Here is a 22818-nt window from a genome sequence, read left to right on the forward strand (position 1 = left end):
CCGAACACAGAGTGCATGAAGTTTGGAAATATGCCGAGGACTGCTTCAAATGGTGCGAACAGTCCAGAAAAAACTGTCTTAAATACATGTATGATACCACTGGTATCAGACATGTTTAAGATGCGACCTAACATTTCTTACAAAATGTACAGGGCAGTTTGCCGATAAAAGGGCATGTATCTCTGCAGAGGACCTTGCAACTTGTAATTCATACGTCTCTTTGGACGAGGTCAGTGCACAGTTTTTTTGTAAAAGAATGGCTTTCATTCTGCTTGAAGTATCAATTCGTATAGAAGAGATGTTGAGTGAAGGCCATAGCGGCGACTCCCCATTTGTCTTAGTTTCAGGAAACAATACTTGCATACAACAAGTGACCCTGGCTGACACAGTTACGAGATAGGCTATTCCTGGCAACATGCCACAGCAGCTGTGATCATTCAACATAATATAGCTTCCATTAGAAAGCTGCCTAAAAATTGGATCTATCACTGCAGCTGGAGAACCTTGCAGGTGGCAGGATAAGTTGGTCGAAGAACCGTCACAGGCTCCATGTAAATTAATACCCTGACACAAAAGTGTACAGCTTAGTGTGCTTTTGCAGTTTATACCACTAAGAAATACTTATTTTCCCCCACTCCCAACATCTGTGTGTATATGCAAATTCCCAGGTTGAATTAATGTATTCTTTACCCAACCTTTCATACACGCCAGCTGCTATATGTTTCAAACAATATCGAAAATGGAAAATTGTGACAGGCAGAGTGATTGTTTCGTTTATTAGCCATTCTGTCGCAGGTTTTTCTGAAACAGTTAATGGTAATCTTTCCAGCTTTTTAATGCTCAGCTCTGTATAGTCTGCTCCTCTTTGTGCCAAAGTGATTTGTTCATCTGTGAGGTTAAATACAGAAAACAATGACGTGGTGTTGATTAGACGCCATGGCACATATCCAGAATGAAGATTTTGTAACGTCCAGCCTAAAAGTATTATAGAACGCAATTGTGACTGTCCATGATGTACCATGAGCAAGTCCTACAGAGAGAGCTTTCTCTAAATTAATACGATCAATTTCTCCTATTCGTTCTGCAGTCTCTGCTTGTGTCGCTTTTCAAGCTTCATTATAAATGGCATATATACCAGCGTATATAAACGTTTATGACGCCGTTTCGCAGGACCTTGTAAGAAGTCCCTTAAATCAACGCCATCTTTAAGTAAAGATAAGTGTTGTTTTACCTCTGTTAGTGTGGATTTTTGTAGCCAGTCAAGGCACAGTTTTCCTACACTGTATGTTGTTACTATCCCTGGATGTTGTCTCTGGACATATCTTGGATCTGGCCTTGTAAATGTAAACCCTTGTGTCTTATTCAGGAATCTTTTTTGACAGTTGTTTGTGTCTGTGGGCCAGGTTAACAATTTCTTCCAATCAGGATCAGTTCTGATTTTAAGTAAAATTGTTTTTACGTCAACCCCTCCTTCTGTAGTGTTTTCACTATCAGGTGTAGGTATGGACGGTTTGTTCAAATCCTTTATCTTAGCTAAGCCAAGACAGGATGTCTGTAGGACAGTGTCGTTCAAAAACATTATTTGTTCAGGGATAATGCAGGCTTGAAATAAAGCTTCTATTCCCTGCACCTGCCAGTCTTTTGTGCCCCAGACGGTTTTTGTTTCAATTTTGTCATTCCAAAAGTCAAAACCTAGCGAGGACAGCTGGGCATAAAAGGCTGCAGAATAAATTTGCTTAGTATTAGTCAACATACTTTTCATTCCTGTCTTATTACCATTTTTAAAGTAAAATGTTTCCGGATTTGAGACATTAAAACCTGAGAAGTATGGACATTTTTCATAGAATATTTTTTAGCTACCCTTCGTTGGCGTTGGACAATGTTCCCATTGATTAAATGTATTAACATTTCTAGGGTTTGCAGATTTGTGCAAATTATGATGACCATATTGATTATAATAGTACATTTGTTCATAATCTGATGAACCTTCTAAGTATTCATGTTTTGTAAATTTTGCAGACATCTCTAAGTCTGATATCATATTATTAACAGTCTCAAAGTCCCAATCATCAGAAAATGTGCTGGGTGAAATAAAGTCACTCAAGGAAACCTTGAATTGGTGTGGAATCTTCAACAGCTCTGCAGGACCAAAGATGTCATAATCAGTTCTGTAAAAATGATTTAGTCACGCTTGCACTCCATATCTCCTTCAACTTGTAGTTGTTGCGTGCTCCAGGGTGTACCCTCCTTCCGAGTACTTATACAAAAATAATTGCGTGACCCTTAACTGAGCAACGTCCCCTGATCACAGCGTGAAACCCATTCACTGGGCTGCAAAAGTTCCACAAAATGTATTCCAAAACAAATTCAAATTCTCTTCAAATGTCTTTATATTTATTTTTTCAAAGTTGCTTCATCGAAATCAAAATCAACGATCCAGCCTTATGGAAATTACTTTTTTCGCGTCCAACGCATTTCGGCTACATGCTAGCCTTCATCAGGGACTGGATTCTAAAAATCAAATAACCATATATGAGGATATGTCAGGGACTTCAATGTCCTATTCACAACTAATGAATTAATACAATCATAATAAAGTGTAAATTCAGCCGATTTCCTGTTACCACCAAGTGAATCAGTATAGTTTACACAAACAATGCATATCATTATACAAATCGCATATTCGGTCTATCTGGAAGACCAAAGATAACCAGATACAAGTGCATGATGTAAATCAACCTCCACCGAGTAAGAAAGCTCCGTGTAAGAAAAATAGTCGGGTGAACTGTGCACTTATACATAGAGATACCAAATAAGCTGTGCGTTATAAAACAAGAACCAGCTGTAATGCAGAGCGGACCCTACTCATGCAATATCCGATAATGCTATTCCCACCGCTTACCAGTAACGTTGAGCCAAAGCGCCCGTGAGCCGCTTCACGGAAGTTGTTCCCACAGCGAGCTCGAAAGCCCACGTTAAAACGCTGCGTATTTGCTAAACACAAACGACAGACTAAGTCCCTCTGTGGTCAGTAAGGATAGAAAACGGACTAAGATAAGAGTTTAAGTAAAAACGGGTAGCCATGGTGGATAGGGAAGAAACGTATAACCAAAATGAAAATTAAGTGATAGAATATTAGGGTGAAGAATTTGAGAAAAACGTGATCTATGTGAAAGAAGCTTCTAGTGGTATGAACACGTTTAAGAAACGCGGGGTGAAAAATTAATATGTGATTGAGAGAGCGCAACCAAACACATTGTGAATGTAACTAATTAAACATTACTCATATGAACTGGATAGCAAAAAAGGGTTACCAATGAAAAACTAATATTGTTGTTAACAATGGGCAATTATAAGAAAACATGCAGAGTACATTTAAATCCACCATTTCATGATCAATCTCATAGATAGCATTTAAATTCAGCTCGGTCATTCATTCCAGTTGGTTTAAGTGTTTCTAATTTGAAAATCCAGAAATGTTCTCTTCGTAGCAAGTTGTTGTGATTGTCAACACCCTCACGTTTCTGGACAATTTCTAGAATGGTGAATCTAAGTTGGCTCACATTATGCGAAGCTTCACAGAAATGGGTTGCAACAGTCGATTTGGTCTGTTTGTTGCGAATGTTCGACTTGTGTTCATTAAGTCTCACTTTCATCTTCCTCTCAGTCTTGCCCACATATCCTTGTCCACAGGGACATTTCAAGAGATATATAATGTCCATAGAATCACAAGTTGCTGAAACACGTAATTTGATCTTATAACCCTTACTTGGATGGGTAATAACATTCCCTCTGATAATGCTGTTGCAGTGACTGCAATTGTGGCAAGGCAATGTGCCATGGAAAACTTCCTCAGGATTATTCGTACTGGATTTAATCATGTTGCCTAAATTGGTGCCTCTCTGATATGCAAAAAGGGGCATTTAATTGAATATCTTGTTGAAATCAACTTCTTGGGATAATATCGCCCAATGCTTAGTGATGATGTTTTTGAAAGCTTTACTCTTTGTTGAGTATTTCGATACCACAACAATTCTTGTGTTCTCTTTTTTTGGAGCTTGAATCAACAAGGTTTTCCTATCTTTTTGCGCACATCTTGATTTTGCCTCATCCAATATTTTTTGAGGATATCCTCTTTTTTGAATCTTTCTTCCATTTCTTGGATTCTAGTCTCTGATGTTACTGGGGATGAAACAATCCTTTTCACTCGCAACATTTGCGAGTAAGGCAAGTGAGTTTTCAATGGGTTGTTATGAAAGCTATTGTAATGCAACAGATTGTTGCGGTCTGTCTGCTTACGATAGATATCTGTTTCAAAGTGTGACCCTTTCCTCCGTATTTCCACATCAAGAAACGTGATTTTATTGGCATCAATCTCAGATGTAAATTGGATGCGTTCATCCCGTGTGTTGAGTTCAATGATAGCGTTCCTTAATTCGGGTTCTGAACCTGTCCAAATCACGAACATGTCATCTATGTACCTCAATATCATTTTTGTTTTGGACATCCATGGCTCCTGGTTGAGGATATGTTCGGTTTCAAAATGCTCCATATACAAATTTGCGTAGACTGGGGCCGCCAAATTTCCCATGGCCGTCCCGGTCAACTGCAAATAATATTTCCCCTGCCATTCAAAGTAACTGTGAAAAAGAGTGAAGTGAAGTAGCTCCATGAGGAACACTTTGAAGTCTGAATCCATTTCTGTGTTGAGCAATGTATGTTCTATCACCTCAATTCCATCCTGGTGAGGAATAGAAGTATATAAAGATTTAACATCCATGCTGCATAACGTAACTTCTTCATTTTCTTCCAGTTGAACCATACTTAGTCTTTCCAAAAAATGGGTCGTGTCCTTTACAAATGTCTTCATCCTCATCATATTTGCCTGCAAGTGTCTATCCAATAGTAGACCTATGGGCTGGTGTATGCTCCCAACTGTTGATACAATGGGTCGAAAGGGGGGTTGAACCAAATCTTTATGTATCTTCGGCAACATATGTATTGCCGGACTCTTCGGATGGTTCGTGATCAGGAATTTTTTGTTTTTTTCATTTATAATTCCATCGGAAAAAGCTTTATCGATGATACCATTTATAATCTTCGCAAACTGGTCTGTGGGATTATAATCCAAAAGTAAGTATGATGCCAATAAAATCACGTTTCTTGATGTGGAAATACGGAGGAAAGGGTCACACTTTGAAACAGATATCTATCGTAAGCAGACAGACCGCAACAATCTGTTGCATTACAATAGCTTTCATAACAACCCATTGAAAACTCACTTGCCTTACTCGCAAATGTTGCGAGTAAAAAGGATTGTTTCATCCCCAGTAACATCAGAGACTAGAATCCAAGAAATGGAAGAAAGATTAAAAAAAAGAGGATATCCTCAAAAAATATTGGATGAGGCAAAATCAAGATGTGCGCAAAAAGATAGGAAAACCTTGTTGATTCAAGCTCCAAAAAAAGAGAACACAAGAATTGTTGTGGTATCGAAATACTCAACAAAGAGTAAAGCTTTCAAAAACATCATCACTAAGCATTGGGCGATATTATCCCAAGAAGTTGATTTCAACAAGATATTCAATGAAATGCCCCTTTTTGCATATCAGAGAGGCACGAATTTAGGCAACATGATTAAATCCAGTACGAATAATCCTGAGGAAGTTTTCCATGGCACATTGCCTTGCCACAATTGCAGTCACTGCAACAGCATTATCAGAGGGAATGTTATTACCCATCCAAGTAAGGGTTATAAGATCAAATTACGTGTTTCAGCAACTTGTGATTCTATGAACATTATATATCTCTTGAAATGTCCCTGTGGACAAGGATATGTGGGCAAGACTGAGAGGAAGATGAAAGTGAGACTTAATGAACACAAGTCGAACATTCGCAAAAAACAGACCAAATCGACTGTTGCAACCCATTTCGGTGAAGCTTCGCATAATGTGAGTCAACTTAGATTCACCATTCTAGAAATTGTCCAGAAACGTGAGGGTGTTGACAATCACAACAACTTGCTACGAAGAGAACATTTCTGGATTTTCAAATTAGAAACACTTAAACCAACTGGAATGAATGACCGAACTGAATTTAAATGCTATCTATGAGATTGATCATGAAATGATTGATTTAAATGTACTCTGCATGTTTTCTTATAATTGCCCATTGTTAACAACAATATTAGTTTTTCATTGGTAACCCTTTTTTGCTATCCAGTTCATATGAGTGTTGTTTGATTAGTTACATTCACAATGTGTTTAGTTGCGCTCTCTCAATCACATATTAATTTTTCACCCCCCGTTTCTTAAACGTGTTCATACCACTAGAAGCTTCTTTCACATAGATCACGTTTTTCTCAAATTCTTCACCCTAATATTCTATCACTTAATTTTCATTTTGGTTATACGTTTCTTCCCTATCCACCATGGCTACCCGTTTTTACTTAAACCCTTATCTTAGTCCGTTTTCTATCCTTACTGACCACAGAGGGACTTAGTCTGTCGTTTGTGTTTAGCAAATACGCAGCGTTTTAACGTGGGCTTTTCGAGCTCGCTGTGGGAACAACTTCCGTGAAGCGGCTCACGGGCGCTTTGGCTCAACGTTATTGGTAAGCGGTGGGAATAGCATTATCGGATATTGCATGCGTAGGGTCCGCTCTGCATTACAGCTGGTTCTTGTTTTATAACGCACAGCTTATTTGGTATCTCTATGTATAAGTGCACAGTTCACCCGGCTATTTTTCTTACACGGAGCTTTCTTACTCGGTGGAGGTTGATTTACATCATGCACTTGTATCTGGTTATATTTGGTCTTCCAGATAGACCGAATATGCGATTTGTATAATGATATGCATTGTTTGTGTAAACTATACTGATTCACTTGGTGGTAACAGGAAATCGGCTGAATTTACACTTTATTATGATTGTATTAATTCATTAGTTGTGAATAGGACATTGAAGTCCCTGACATATCCTCATATATGGTTATTTGATTTTTAGAATCCAGTCCCTGATGAAGGCTAGCATGTAGCCGAAATGCATTGGACGCAAAAAAAGTAATTTCCATAAGGCTGGATCGTTGATTTTGATTTCGATGAAGCAACTTTGAAAAAATGAATATAAAGACATTTGAAGAGAATTTGAATTTGTTTTGGAATACATTTTGTGGAACTTTTGCAGCCCAGTGAATGGGTTTCACGCTGTGACCAGGGGACGTTGCTCAGTTAAGGGTCACGCAATTATTTTTATAATCAGTTCTGTCCCAAGCTAAACCACCAGGTATAGGAACGGCTGTGATGTTCACTGATGTCAAGTCTCTTTGTTCACGATGGGATGATTTGTGTGGCTTGAGGAGTACGTTGATGTTCTTACTTGCTGTGTCCATTTTACTATATCTCCCATTTATCAGCATTTCCAAACTTAATACAAGAATTAGCCAAAGTAGGATAAAAAGTACGCCTAGCACAATCCAAAGTTCAACCCATGGTGAAACCAGATACATTTTTTCAAGTTGCTGAAAAAGTTCCAATACTCGTTCTTTAAAAGATTTATTTGCTGGCGTCGTTTCAGGCTCGCTGGGATCCTAGGAAAATATATCAAAGTTAATGAAATAGCCAGAGGCAGTTATGTCAATGGTTGGTATTGCATCAGGATTACTTGAAATCACTGGAGCTACTGTATCCTTTGTCATATTAGTATAGTCAGATTCTACATCATTGTAGACAGGAGTGTCTTGACAAACTGTTATTTGGGTCTCAAGAGGCACAAGTTCCATGGCTTTATTGCTTAGCCCTTCCTTTCGCACTGCAGATTCTTCAAAGGTGATGAGTCTCTCAGTTTGAACCTCTTGGATAGTAGCACGATTTGGCCGTCTGCTACATTGGCAGAGTCCACTTGGCCTACTGCTTATGATCGGCCACATGATGTGGTTTTACCAGGTCGATCGATACGAACCTGTTCTGCTTTCTTCCAGCAAGGGGTGGCAGTAACACTGTTCTTGATCCGTGGATTGCTTTCACAGTTACTGGTTGTCTGTAAGAAGGCCCAAATTCCTTCTTATCTGCGATCTTTTCTCTGACTAGATCCCCAATCTTTGGAATCCAGGCAGGCCTTGCTGGGACTGGTGGTTCCCTTTCAGTGGTCGTTGGCTTCTGCAATGTGTTGCTTTGACTTCTCCTTGTTTCATTTAAGTCCTGCAAAACAGCCAAACGGTCCCTGATATCAAAAGGTTTTTGTTCTACCACTGAAGGGTGACAATCAAGGTCCTGGACAATCATTCTAGTACTAAAAAGGATTTCATATGGAGGGGTTCCACCCAGAGAACTTCTTGGCAGATTATTTAGACTACGTTGGACACTTATTAGATGTTTGACCCACCCGTCACCCGAGCCTAATACCCTAGCTGTTATAGACTGCTTTATGTCCCGGTTTTTTCTCGCCACTACAGAATTTCCCTCAGGATGGAATGGACTAGAATACCGCAATGCAACGCCCAGATTATCCATGGCCTCCTTGTAAGCTTTGGCGCTAAGCGCAGGACCTTGGTCAGAATGTAGCGTGCCGACTGCGTATGTGCCGATAAAGACTTGCAAATCTTTTATAACAGTTCGGGCGTCAGCCGAGCGCTGAGGCCACATCCAAATTAATCTGTCCTAATAGTTGTGGGACCGCATTTGTCCATAGGGACGTCTGCATGTAGATAGTCTAATGCTGTCTAACAACGGTGTCTGTCCTGGGCTGGCTACACTGTAGTCAGGTATCTGGCGGCAATTCTTTGCTGCGATCTCGGTTGCAGTCATGGCAATTACTTGCAAATTCATGGACGTGGGCATTCATCCCTGGCCACCTGTAAGTCTCCTTTAATTCTAGTATAGATTTAGAGATCCCTTCATGTATCGGACCCTCTCCCAAATGTGCTTTGTGTATCAAAGCAACTCTACGTCTCCTGTTTAGTATTACTTTATCCCCCACTCCAGGGATTCGAGCAAAAGGAACGGAGTTGGCATCAATTATGTATAAATATTCGAGTGGATAAGTTTGAGGTAACGCTGCACCGGTGCCTTTGCTTGTGGCGTTGACAGCTAGCATTATTTTGCCGCCTATTGTCGTTTTTGAACGAGTGATTGCAGCTACGGAAGCAGTTTGCACAGCTGCCTTCGCGCTTCATTAGCCAATGAATTCCCTGCAACGTGAACGCCATCATGCTGATGACTCAGTGTATGGGTCACATGAGTCTTTTGTAGTTCTTTCTGTAAATGAACCACTTGTTCCCAAATCAACTTATGCTTCATTGTGTCACCTTTTGCATCCTTGAAACAGTTTTGAATCCACTATGAGTGTGGGAAATTCGCCATTGGTTTTTTCAAGCGCCATCTTGAATGCTTGTAATTCAGCTCGCTGAGCTGTACAATCTCAGAGATTGCGTTTTTGTTATCATAGGTCGGAATTTACCATCGCGCCAGCGACCTTTAACGATCGCGCACTCAGCACTATAAGCTTGTTTACCCCCAATTGCGGGCTGTGCTGATCCGTCTATATAAATTATACATTCGTACTGTTCTAGAGGCAGAATCTCAGTCTGCAGAGGACTTTCTTGTTCGTATTGTAGAAATTCTTGTGTTTTGAAGTAAGGGTAAAAATTGTTTTCAACATCTGTTGCAGCAAGAGAATTAACCCATTGTATCCACCTGGGATGTAAAGCCTTTGCATTCGGAATGCTTGCTTTTGTCACTGCCTCTAAAGCAGGTACAGGTGTAACGACCATTATGCGTTTACCCTGTGCGAGGGCTCTCTTTTGCTACTGCAGTTTGAAGGCTGTCAGACTTTTTTCTGTCGAAGTGAATTTCATTTCAGCTTGTGTGTACAAGTGTGATTTATAAGTAATTGGTACTTTTTCACCTTCATTAAAGGTTAAGTATGTGAATCCGCATCTTCCTAGGATGATTTGGATTACAAGATTGCGTATGTTTACACGTGTCTGTAAATGTGTTGTTGCTAACATGTCTGTTTGCACTGAACACAAAATTTCTGTGTGTTTTTGAGTCAAATTAGTAGTTTTGAAATTAGGTTTGATTAATTTGTTGAGCGGTTTAACCCTTTCTGCGTAATTTTGAATGTATGTTCTTCCGAAATTTAGGAAACCTAGAATTGACAGTAAGTTTTTCAGCATTTTTGGAGGTTGGAGCATCGCTCACTTTTCTAAAAAGTTGGCTGCCAGGCTTTTGCCTTCACTTGATAACTCGTATCCTAGAAAGAGGACATTGAGGTGGGCAATTCTTGATTTTTTTAAAGTTGAATTTATACCCTTCACAGGCGAATCCAAGTATAATGGTATTCACTCTGTTCAAGTGCCTCTCCAAGTCATCGTCTGTTAGATAGATGTCATCGACAGATGATAATGCCTCATCATCATACGTTTGTAATAACTCTGTTACTCTAATTGAAAGTAACCCTGGACTCTATTCTCGAATCCCTGGGGGAGACCACAGAAGTGACGTTGTGTCCCCATAATTGAGAAAGCGGTCAAGTACCTGCTTTCAGGTGCAATGTTTTGACAGAAGAAACCGTTAGAAATATCTGATGTGGTTTTATATTTTTTATGCACAATGTAATTCATTAGTGCTGCACTGTGTGCATTTTATACTGCAAAGGTTTTGCAATAAGAGTTTAAATGTCTGTAGTCCAAAACTAGACGTTATGTATTGTCTGGTTTGGAGACAGGAAACAAAGGATTGTTCATTGACGAGGTGCATGTTTCAATCACCCCTTAGTATTCAAGTTGATCTAATATCTCCCTAACCTGTTTTTTTAGCTTCTTGCTTTACTGGATACTGCCTTTGTGCAGTTGGTTGAGTTATAAACTGGATTTTATGGTGAGGAAAATCCTCATCCCATCCTACATGATCTTTATATAATCCTGGATCCTGGGCTACAGACCATTTTCTGGCATAGGTGTATTTTAAGTAAATTGGAATAGGCTGGCATAATGATGGTTTCACCATGAGGGCACTCCCTGACACATTTTGGTGGCCAGTCTTTTTCAGCTAGAAGAATGTCATAACCCTTAGAGAGCTTCTCCCAAAAGAGTGCTCTTGTTTTCCTAGGTATGTCCCCCTCCATCCTGAGCGTTACTTATGGGGTACACTAACCCTGCTATCGGCAGTTTCAACTTGGATGTACTCATTCAAGTCCACTGTCTACAGATGATCCTTCAAGATCTTGCGAACTATGGTGACTTCGGCTGCGCTGTCCAGCATTGTCTGGGCCCACTCCCCGTTCTTGAGGTGTGTACTCAATATCCTCGGCATGTCTGATTTTTAGACCTGCTACCTTCTTTTTGGTGAATTGGGTTTTCTTATTTTATTTTTTTTTGGAACGTGTTGATCGTCTTTGGACTTCACGCGTTCTTCCTTGTGTTCTGACCGTCCTCTTCTTTCCGATTTCTGTGTGGAAGTCTTAAAGTTACGAGAGGAATGTGTATCAGTATCTTGATATCTATCCGGTTTTCTCAAATTATCCCTGTTCCTGAGGTTATACCTCTTTTCAGAGGGCTCCTTTTGAGGATTCCTTCTTTGGGATTGAGAAAGCTTCTCTTTAGAAGTTTGTTTAGTGTTCTCTCACTTCTTTTTAGGAACAGTGAGAGTGTTTTTAATAAAGACCTTTTCAGGACTTTCAGTTAGTTGGGGTTTAACTTGTTTCCCACCCAAACTATCTCTACCTAGTTCTTCACAGGATTTTTTAATTATTCTGGCCAGTTCATATGGTTGCTCAGTTACATCAAATTCTCTTAATTTTTGGCGGATCGCCACAAATGCTTCCTCACCTTTAATATTAGCTAATATTATAGCTGAGACCTGTTTGAAATCTCTCAGTAATTTCATACCTAGATTCAAAGCAGGCTCTGCCCCGTATTTATTTTAAATCTGTTTCAGGACATCTGGTATTACCGCCATAGACAGAACACCATGTGTTTTTGTATAGATTGCAGCAAAGACTGTACCCCAAGTGTCACAGTCCTCCAGGTGTGGTGCGATCCCCATTGGTAAACAGAACGTTAGAATTCTGTGTTTCTCATGAGGGGTAGTATCCGGAAATACTACCTTGATTTGAGTAATTTTTTGAGCTATCCAGAATGGAATTTGTTCCTGTTTTGCGGGCAATTTACCAATAACTGATTGTATAGTCTGTGGTGTGATTTTATTTGTGTTCCCCTGGGGAGGAGTTTGTTGTGGAATCCTTATAGGAGGTTGGACTGTTAGTCTGCATGACATATTGAACGAATTGTCTATGTATTTTGATTAGTTGTTTTAGTTGAACTAAAAGTTCTGTGTCTGGCATTTCTTCAATGTCAGGATGTGGTGTATAGCTGGCTAGTACCGGCCATGTTGCTCCTGGTCTACCTAGCGGACAGAGCCTGGTAATGTTATTTTGATGTTTCAGGGCTCCTTTAAACCAGAGCGCATGCTCTTGGTATGTTAGTGGAATTTCAACATCCTCGAAAGGAGTGTATTCCGTTGGATGTTCCTTTACTTTGTAGAAGTGAAACACATGGGTTACTGAATTTGGTTCAGTGATGAAAATCCATGAATAGAATACCTCTGTCTGCCGATATTCATGTGCCTCTGTGACAAAAATTACCCTACCACCTCTTGGTGATAGGCCATTTGTTATAAGCTTTATAGTGATGGTTTTCATTAAGTTTTCCGGGATGATTATAGCAAACGGGTCGTCTTGTTGCAAACCTGTAACGTCTAAGCCCGGTTGGGCTGCAGCTGCTGCAGCTCCACCGGTCCCGTTTTCAGTCATTTTGTTGGATGACGGTTTGCAGAGCAAGTTTCAAGGAAACAAAGATAAGGTGCACAATATTTTCGGAACACTGTATCCTTCAACGTTGAACAAACCAAAAACTAATACATAGGATTTTCGTCCTACTCACTTATGGCGGATATTTTATCCCTTTACCCACTCCAGACGTCTATTGGAGTATTTTACGGGGAAAAGGGGTCACTGTGAAAAGCAAGACTGAGTTACTCTAGTATCTAGTGTTAAATTAGTGCCTTACCAAACGTTGGGCGCCATGTAGTGTAGTTCCTATATTCCCAATAGGCTCTCCACATTGGAATGATCTATCCTATAGATTAAAAGTAGGACTTATGTCTACTAGGTCTCTATCTAATATATTAGACTTAATTGTGAGTGCCAACTAGCTCAGAGTCACTAGAAACTTTCTCGAATAAACAAGAAGGGATTAGTTTCTGACAACCACACAAACATTACAACTTTGTTTCCCCAAGTATAAACGTAACTTGAGAGTCGTGGAAACAATAGATAGATATTTTACTCAGTCAATCGTGCATGCTTTATTTCATCAGAGGTTCAGAGAAAATAGAGAGACGGGCGTTTTCAATAAAAGGGATTTATTAAACATTCTTTTCTCTCATGCAAGTAAAGTTAACTGCTACAATCGTAATACAGGCTGCAAAGTATAATGCGTACAGCGTGAAGAGTATTATAAAATAATACTGTAAAAGCATTGTATGGTTTCTAAACCATAGATAAATACATACATAAATAACAAAGGGTAAAAGTACTCAACTGGTGCTCCTAATATACACCCACCCCGATGTACCTAACCTAAATCTAGTACGAGGGAAGAAGTAAGTGTGGTGTAGCATGGGTTTGGTTTTCTTTGCCAAGAATCTATCCAAGATTTCTCTTAGGGTCTAATCAGCTCGCCGTACCTTAGTTTAGAATGAAGGAGGTCTGGTATCTCTGTCTCGGGACTCAATTTCCCAACACCCCTCGAGGGGAGCTTGAAAATACTGGAGCTGGATTCTCAGCAAGAGAAAGGACAGCTTCTCGATCAGTGCATCATCTGGAGGGTCGGCTTCCTTCGGCACTTGCTGTAGCGAGCTGCGTCGGGCAAGTAGATAGTCGAAGTGCTCTGAACCACTGTGTCTTGCTAGAGCAACTGAAGGCATATTTATACCTTGAAGGTGCCTAGTTGGACGTAAAGTCGGGCATAATAACGTCAGAAAAGAACCCCAAGGGAATGGTAGTTCTTTGTAAACTCCGTGAGTTCTTGGACAAATCAATATTCAAGCAAGGGGATGTCCCTAACTGCTTAAGCTGATTTTCCAAGAAATCGTTGTGGCTTTTTCGTACGGGTGGAAGTAGCCATGCCTGTATTTGGGCTGCATGGGTTATGTCTAAATATGGGTATGATTTCTGTGCCTATATTAGGGCAGTGTGAATTGTACCTATATAAGGGCATGAATCGGGAATTTTTGCTCGGATCCTAAAACGCCATACAACACCTTCAGGGCTCTAGTTGTTTTTTGACACACCATGGTCAGTCACTTCATGGTTCCCAGCTTCTGTCGTGGAAAACCGTGAAAAGTACTGACATCCGCGCACGAAGGTGGCACCTATATAGACAACACGGGTGTCATGACAACCATGAACCCGACGCCTACGGTGTTATGCAGAGTCATCGGACGCCACCGATCGGTGAGCAGGGGTACTGCTTTCAAAATTCTTCCAGATCCAGCCTGACGTCTGGAAGTTCAAAAGTACGGAAACCACGGGTAGATCATGTCTCTACCAGGTAAGGCGTTACCGAAGTTAAGTAATTTGTCCATCACAAGACATATTTTTATTTGCTGTTCCTTTTAAAGCATCGAAGTTTCTGTGCTCGATTTAATTTTGGCTCATCAATACCACCACCCTTGTGACATTGATATGGTATTTATTATTCTGATAGAATGTCTCAACCGTTTGTAGTACTACCAATGTTAGTAGAGCTTCAGAGTGGGCAATACAGTACGTTATACTGAGATTGTACATAAGGTGCTTAGTACTCGTTGCAGGCTGTACAATATATTTTCACTGACCTATTGTGGGTTGCACTGAATCTGTTTACACAGTAAAATATGTGACCTTAGAAGTGGTGTTTGTATTTCTTATTTTTGAGCTTAATGAATGCTGAAGGTAGCAGTGGCAAGTGGGGTCTGCCCATATTGCAGAGGCAATGCCAAAACAAGTCAGTTCGAAAGCTAAACTACCAAAATGTTTAATTCTGATATAACAAAAAGCCATTTCTAACCCCTTATGGAAATAACCTAAAGGCAGACAACAATTCCCTTAACCACATATTGAGAACAAGAAATTCCTTACCAGTGACCATTGTCCACAAATTAACTCTTTAGAATAGACCAAGCTCCAGAGTTAGAACTCTGTCGAAGAATGCACAGTATCGTAAAATGGTACAGTGAATTACCATACCTCCTCTAACACAAGCCCATACATTATGTTGCGCAGTACTTTCACATCTCAGTTTCTGGCTTTCCATATGAAATGTTCCTATTATTCAACACTGTTTTGTAAAGTAACCCTTATGAAATAGTGGACAATGATATCAGACAAAGGCCTGGTTCAAGTTCTTAAATGTAGAAGACGTTCTAAGAGCGAACAAGGAAACTACAATTCGGACAGAAGGATGGAGAAGTGTTAAATTAAAAGTAAGTTTGAGATAAGGAGAGTGTGTACAGACCAAGAATGGGTGGAATTTTAAAACCCTCAATTGCCAAACAATTAAGTCTGCAAAAAGTGCACAGCCTTGCTAGATCATGCTCTGAAGTCATGAAATCTAGTGATATCTAGTGTGGCTCATGCTTAGCTTTAGTGGGGTTTTACTGTTGCGTTTGCATAGGTAGTGGGACCTGTCCGAGTGGTCACAAAGAGAAAGTTGACTGTTTGAATATTTTTATTTACATTAATCATCGACTCGAAGAAACTCTCATATTTTAATGGGGGCCAAAGTGGCAGTTTTGAACACCCTCACCTAAGGAATTTGGTCTCAGGAGTACTACCGCATTAAGGGTCACCAGTTATTTTAATGTCTCACTGAGATTGTGCAAACTTTCAGTGTATAGCCTGACACACATCTAAAGCTATGTAGTATATTAAGGGTAACTTTGTACAGTTTTTGTTTTTATTAGTAACAGAAATTGCAAAGGTTTGTTAATCTAATGCACAGATTTATCTTCTATTTCAGCTGCTCACAGTTTATCCAGAAAATAACTCCCTGGCACTAGTTTACAGAGACAAAGAGACCTTGAAATTTGTGAAACACATTAACCACCTTAGTCTGGATCGAATGGGGAAACAACACAGAAATGGATTCTGGGACTTCTCTTTTGTGTATTATGAATGACCCGTGTGCTTCAAGGAGTACCCTCACGTTATTGTTGATAACATTTTAAAGAAATCACATTTTAATAGTATTCTTAGTCAACGTTTCCTTACGGTAAAATGGCTTTTTATTACAAAGCCTTACATTACTGGATTACGTGTAGAATTGAGCCCATGGCAGGAATACTAGCTGCTGACATTAAAAATTGATTTAACAAATTCACCAGTAAACTCTTTTGAAGGATCTACAGCCAGATACTGGATGCAGTCATTTTTGTTCACATTGCTACTCACTGTCTACAAGCAAAAGAGAGTGACATTCACAGTGCTGGCTAAATCTCCTTGGTATCCAACTGTGATCAGGAGATATCTTCGATGGAGACAGATTTATTCCACTGAAAATACCAAGGCTGAGCTGTGGGTAAATGGGTGGGAAGACTGACAGATGGCGTGTACTTTCAGAAGAATTGATCTCTGAATATCAAGTGGAAGGCTAAATGGACTAAATAGTTTTACACATTTAAATTGATCCAGATCTCTTTTTTTTAGAAAACCAACCACGCAAACATCAGTCATGAGAAGAATAAACAAGACCAAAGCCATTGGCACCATTTTCTGAATCCAGAACTACTTTGCCCTATTAACTATGCCATGAATGTGATACAGCCCTGGATAATTCATTATTGCAATTGTTGTTTTCAAAGGTTGGGAAAAATCCGGACTGCACTAATCTTGAAATATTTGGCTTACAAAGTGGAGGCTGAATGATGCTCTCAAATAAGAATTTTCATATGTAGCGGAATTCTTTATCTTGTATGAATTCTGATCTCTTGCCTACTTTGTAGACCTCAGAATTCATCAACATTGTATTATACAATCTTCTGGTTTTCAGTTGGTCTCGTTTTTTGATTGGTTAACCACTCCAAGATCCTTGACCATTTTCTTTAATCCATTTTGCCCTCTTGCAAGCTCTCTCTAGATCAGCATTCTCAAGAATTAAATACATCTTTTTGTAGGGTTAGTGGTGAAGACCTTATCCAGTCTTCATGGCCTCTCTTCCTTTAGGAAACTTATAATCCTAGTTCTTTATTATTGAATTCCTCATTGAAATTATAAGTATGGAATGTTCTCGCCCATGAAAAGGATCTTGGCACAGTCTTCTATATATGAAAAATTCTTAATTTAACAAGCCATGCAGGCCATATTGGCTTTAATTATTATTATTATGTTAATATCCAGTGCATAAGGTAAGCGTAGTTAGTGCACTGTTTAACTTAAAAAAAATTTGGGGGACGAAAGTAAAGATGAGGTAAATCAGGCAAGCTAGGCAGCAAGCACATCACTAAATGTAAATTTTGGCAATGCACCCTAAAGATATCCAGCTGCTTCCACATGTCATTTTGCCTTTTACTGGTGGTGTTTAAGGTCCTTTTGGCTGGAAATATAGGGTTCTAATGATCTACTATCCTGAAGCTACTGCTGTTGGTTGTTCTTGCCTGTAATGAAAAGTCCCATATGAAAAATAAGTATTATGAGTAAGCAGGTTTTGCTTTTCCATTATGGGATCTTTCCTTGATTTTTATAATTGAATTGATAGCAAGCAGTGGAAAAGCTAGAGAATTGTTAAAGAACTACCTAGTGGGAAAGCTGATTTTCATTAAAGTTGCTGTAAAGATGCATTATAATAAATAGATTGAAAAGAGGGTTGGGGCAGCAGAGATGTGTACCTTAATAGAGGCAATTTCAATAGGATAAAAAAGATGGATGTTAAACACTCTATTTGCAATATTTGTTTTGTTTCTCCAAGTAGGCATCACGCTGGATCATTCAAATCTACCTGTATACGTGAGGTAGGACCAGCTGCACCAGAATCTGTGTCCTGAAAAATGCCTTTGACTCAGTGGGCTACAGGACATGCTGCTGTGGTAGAAAAACACTATGATTTGTAGTACTTTCCATGTTAGTAGAGCTTAAGAGTGGGCAAAACAGAATGTGTTTTACTTGTAGTTCAGATTGGCACAAAAGGTGATACAGGCTCATTGGAAACTGTACAGTATATTTTCTATAATTCATTGTGGAATGCACTGTATCTGTTTACAAGCTAAAGTTTGAGAATTTAGCCACTCTGTTATGGAGGTTGGTATAGTCTGTATATCAGATTTACATAGGGAATGATGCAGTGTTTTTTCTGAAACTCATTTCTGTAGGAAGCTGGCTCTCTGTATAGTCAATCAAAACGAGGTATACTATGTAGAGTCCAGGCAACTCTTACTGGGTTACAGAGGAAAAAATGACAACACTATATGCTCTCTTTTGTGGTAGTGTAGGCGAGCAATATAGGCTTATCAGAGGGTAGCGCTAAACATTTGTTGTACTCACAGATGCAATAAATGAGACACACTCTCGAATAAATTCGAGAGCAATTTAGAAAAATAGGACATATTTGTATGTAAATTTCGATACCAAGAACTCTTATCAAGTAAATACTTTTTAAAATATCGATTTTTTTTTTTTTTTTTTTTTTATAGGTAAGTAAAATGTTCACTTAAATTCGTCTCTACGCAATAATGCTGTCCTATAGAAAAAAGGTATATGTTGCATATAGTTATTTATGGTCGGTTTTTTTCCACTCCGGCTAGAAATAGACTTTTCAAGCACATCGAATCGCAAAAAACGTATTAAAACTTTACCGAACTACCTTCGATATCGACTAACATAATTTTCGACTCCATCAGCTCGATTCCGATCGTCGACGCGGACCGTTGGGCCTATCCACGCCGTGAGGCCTACACCTCATGGAAAGGACGCCATTCAAAAGATGCCCCAAGTGTGGAGCAAAGTTTCCACACAGTGACCACCAGGAGGTCTGCAACCTGTGCTTATTGCCAGAACATGACGAATCCAGCTGTACAGCCTGCGCGTCCTTTCGATCCAAGAAAACCATCAGAGATCGGAGGGCCCGTCGACACGACATGCAGAGATCAGCTCCGGAACCGGTAGATATCTTCGACAAAGAGGTTCCGCTTGTTCCCGAAGAAGATTCAGATGATCTCCAAATAGTATCAGAGGCAGACTACTCAGATGACTCCATACCATTGGGTCAGTGCGTGAGTACTACTGCCCCACACACAGCACCCAGATCAAAGGCAAAGGTCAACACTCGGCCTCTGGGGCCCAGTCGCGACCGAAAAACCACTTCGAAAGCCCCGCCATCGAGCCCGGCTCCGAAGAAAGTAACTAAGCCTTCCGGTAGCTCTGTACCAAGCCAACTGCACGTGCCGATCCCACAAGCTCCCTCGGCACTGAAACCCAAAGAAGTCTCGGCTCCGAAACAGTCGACTTTTAAAGATAAAGGTATGAAGCCAGCGTCCGACGCCTCGAAGCCGACGAGACCAGATTCCACTCCAAAGCCATCGTCCTCTGTACCGAAACCAACAAGGCCTGATTCCAATGCGCCCAAGCCCTCGAAACAGCCTACGACACCGAAAACAGCACCTTCGGTGCCGAAAACTACGCCAAAGGACACTGTAACACCTCCAAAGGCAAAAGACAGACAGCAACCTCGTCCGGAACCGAAAAAATCGGCGCCGACAAAGGTTTACAAGGAGAAGACCTTTTCCAACCAGATCCTCTGCAAAAGAAGATCTACATTGACCCAAAGACAGGTCATGTATCCACTACACCACACAAGAAGAGGAAGGCAGATGCAACACTCACACCTGTAGTACCTGCCAAGAAGAAGGATTCTGTCACATCTCCTATGCACCCTTCTTCTCCTCTACTTCCTTCTCCTTCATCCCCTGTTCCTCTTAACAATTCACCGCAGATTTCTCCTCCATATTCTCCTCTTCTGTCTTCACACTCAACTCACAATGAAGATGAGTATAGTTTAGGGAGAGGGATGGACCCAGATGAGCCTTTCCCATACCCTGTAGATGATACGGATTGGGAGTACCCAAACCCACAGGATGTGCCAGATATCCCTGACCCACAGTCCTATCCATCTAAACCTTCTACCCCAGAAGATAACATTGGTTTTGGTCACCTGCTAAACAGAGCTGCCATTTACCATGGAGTCACTATGCATTCTGATGAGGCAGAGGAAGATTTTCTGTTAGACACATTTGAACAATCGCAAAGGTATGTTCAAATTATTTCCATGATTAAAGGGGTCATCAAACATGATCCGGAGATATTTAAAGACCCTGTACGTACTAGGATCCTAAACCCTAGAATTGAGAAAAATATAGGCCTGCACCTGCAGATCCAGCCTACATTAAAGGACAACTACCATTAGATTCACTAGTTGTGTCAAATGCTAGGAAAAGGGCAAACTCCAAACGTCAGGTGAGGCACCCCCACCTGATAAAGAATCCAAAGTAATAGATGCTTCAGGCAAAAGAATAGCTGCGCAAGCTACAACATATGGCGTATAGATAACACACAAGCCCTCCTTTTAAGATATGATAGGGCTCATTATGATCAGTTAGAGAAACTACTAAAACATCTACCTGACCAATATAAAGAGCAGGCAAAGGACCTTATACAAGCTAATTTCTAATGCCTCAATCAAGTGTGCACTAGATGTGGCAGACACTGCATCTAGAGCTGTGAACACTAGTGTAGTACTTAGAAGACATGCGTGGCTACGCATTTCAAGATTTAAACAGGAGTGCAAACTACCATTTTAAATCAACTATTTAATCAAAATCAACTGTTTGGACCAGAGGTAGACACAGCACTTGAAAAGATGAAGAAGGATACAGACACTGCCAAATCTATGGAAGCTTTACAGTCCACACAAGCTGAAAGTTCCTTTTGGCGCTACTCCTACAGAGGAGGCTCCAAACAGACTGGAGCAGACAATACAACATCCTTCAAATCTTACACACAAACATCCTCTAACAAGGGATATTTTAGAGGAGGATATAGAGGAAACAACAACAAAGGAAGAGGTTGGGGTAACAACAATAATCTAACCTCTTCCACCACAAAACAGTGACTTCCCTCTGCTTCCCCGACAGCTTTCCACTCCTGTGGGGGTCAGGTTAACACAATTCCTACCTGTCTGAAATTTCATCACAACAGACAAGTGGATAAGACAAATTATCCAGTATGGCTACTGCCTCGGACTTATAGCAACCCCTCCACACATGCCACCCAGGCAGCGCCCAATGTCTGCAGAACACCTTACTCTGTTCGAACAAGAAGTTCTGTCGCTTCTTCAAAAGGACGCAATAGAAATAGTTCCTTTACAACAGCAAGGAACAGGGGTTTACTCGCTATATTTTCTAATACCCAAGAAGGACGGGACACTAAGACCAATTCTCGACCTCAGGCCCCTCAATCATTACATACAATCAGATCATTTTCATATGATCACTTTTCAACAAGTGCTCCAACTGCTGCAACTAGGCGATTTCCTTACAACACTAGATCTAAAGGACGCCTACTTTCACATTCATATAAATCCTGCTTAAAGGAAGTATCTAAGGTTTGTACTGGAAGGACAACATTATCAGTTCAAAGACATTCCATTCGGAGTGACAACAGCACCAAGAGTATTCACAAAGTGTCTAGCAGTAGTAGCAGCACATCTCAGGAGACAACAAATACATGTCTTCCCTTATCTAGACGATTGGCTCATAAAAGCCAAGTCATTCAATCTGTGTGTCCAACACACACATCAGACAATTCAAACATTGCACGACTTAGGGTTCACAATCACCGACACCAAGTTGCACCTGCAACCCTCTCATATACATCAGTATCTAGGGGCTACACTAAACACGTCTACAGCTCTAGCGTATCCCAGTCCAGCTAGGATACAGAGAATTCAAACCTTAGTCACAGTCTTCCAACATCAACACTCTCTCCAAGTCAGAGTGTTCATGAGACTAATAGGCATGATGGCGTCTTGCATTTTTATTGTGCCATATGCAAGACTGCAGATGCGTCCAATACAGGAATGTCTGGCACGACAGTGGAACCAGGCTCAAGGGCAACTAACAGACCTGGTGTTGGTAGACACATCGCTCTCTGCAGTGGTGGCACACTAAAAACTTAACAAAAGGGCAGCCGTTCCTCGAACCTGTTCCACAAATAGTACTCACAGCAAACTCATCTCTCACCGGATGGGGAGCCCATCTCCTAGATCATACGACACAAGGACAATGGACTATTCAACAAAGATTGTTCCATATCAACCATCTAGAGCTGCTAGCAATATTCTTAGCACTCAAAACATTCCAACTACAAGTACAAAACAAAGCTGTCTTAATCCGGACGGACAACATGACAGCTATGTACTATATACAAAAGCAGGGGGGACACACTCTCTACAACTGTCCCAGCTTGCACAGAACATTTGGAGATGGGCCATTCCACAGAATATATATCTGCTAGCACAACACCTTCCAGGAGTTCACAATCAGATAGCAGATCTGTTGAGTCAGCAGACACAACAAATTCACGAATGGGAACTACATCCGCAAGTTCTTCAACCATTTTTCCTCAAGTGAGGTCATCCAGACATAAATCTGTTCGCCACACAAGGAAATGCAAAATGCCCAACATTCGCCGCCAGGTTTCCACACCCGCTGTCCAAGGGCAATGCGATATG

The 22818-nt window shown here is 40.5% G+C and overlaps 1 protein-coding gene across 1 annotated transcript in view; it reads left to right on the top strand.

Annotated features, from left to right (window-relative positions):
- Window positions 1-18596, top strand: part of OGFOD1 (2-oxoglutarate and iron dependent oxygenase domain containing 1) — a 265521-nt gene extending 246925 nt beyond the window's left edge. The window contains exon 13 of the mRNA XM_086947692.1: window positions 16060-18596. Coding sequence (XP_086803818.1) covers window positions 16060-16218 — 159 coding nt within the window. The 3' untranslated portion in view covers window positions 16219-18596. The remainder of the gene's footprint in view (window positions 1-16059) is intronic.
- Window positions 18597-22818: the final 4222 nt, after the last annotated feature.

This window comes from Lissotriton vulgaris, chromosome 12, assembly GCF_964263255.1.
Source record: "Lissotriton vulgaris chromosome 12, aLisVul1.2, whole genome shotgun sequence".
Classification (NCBI taxonomy): Eukaryota; Metazoa; Chordata; class Amphibia; order Caudata; family Salamandridae; genus Lissotriton; species Lissotriton vulgaris.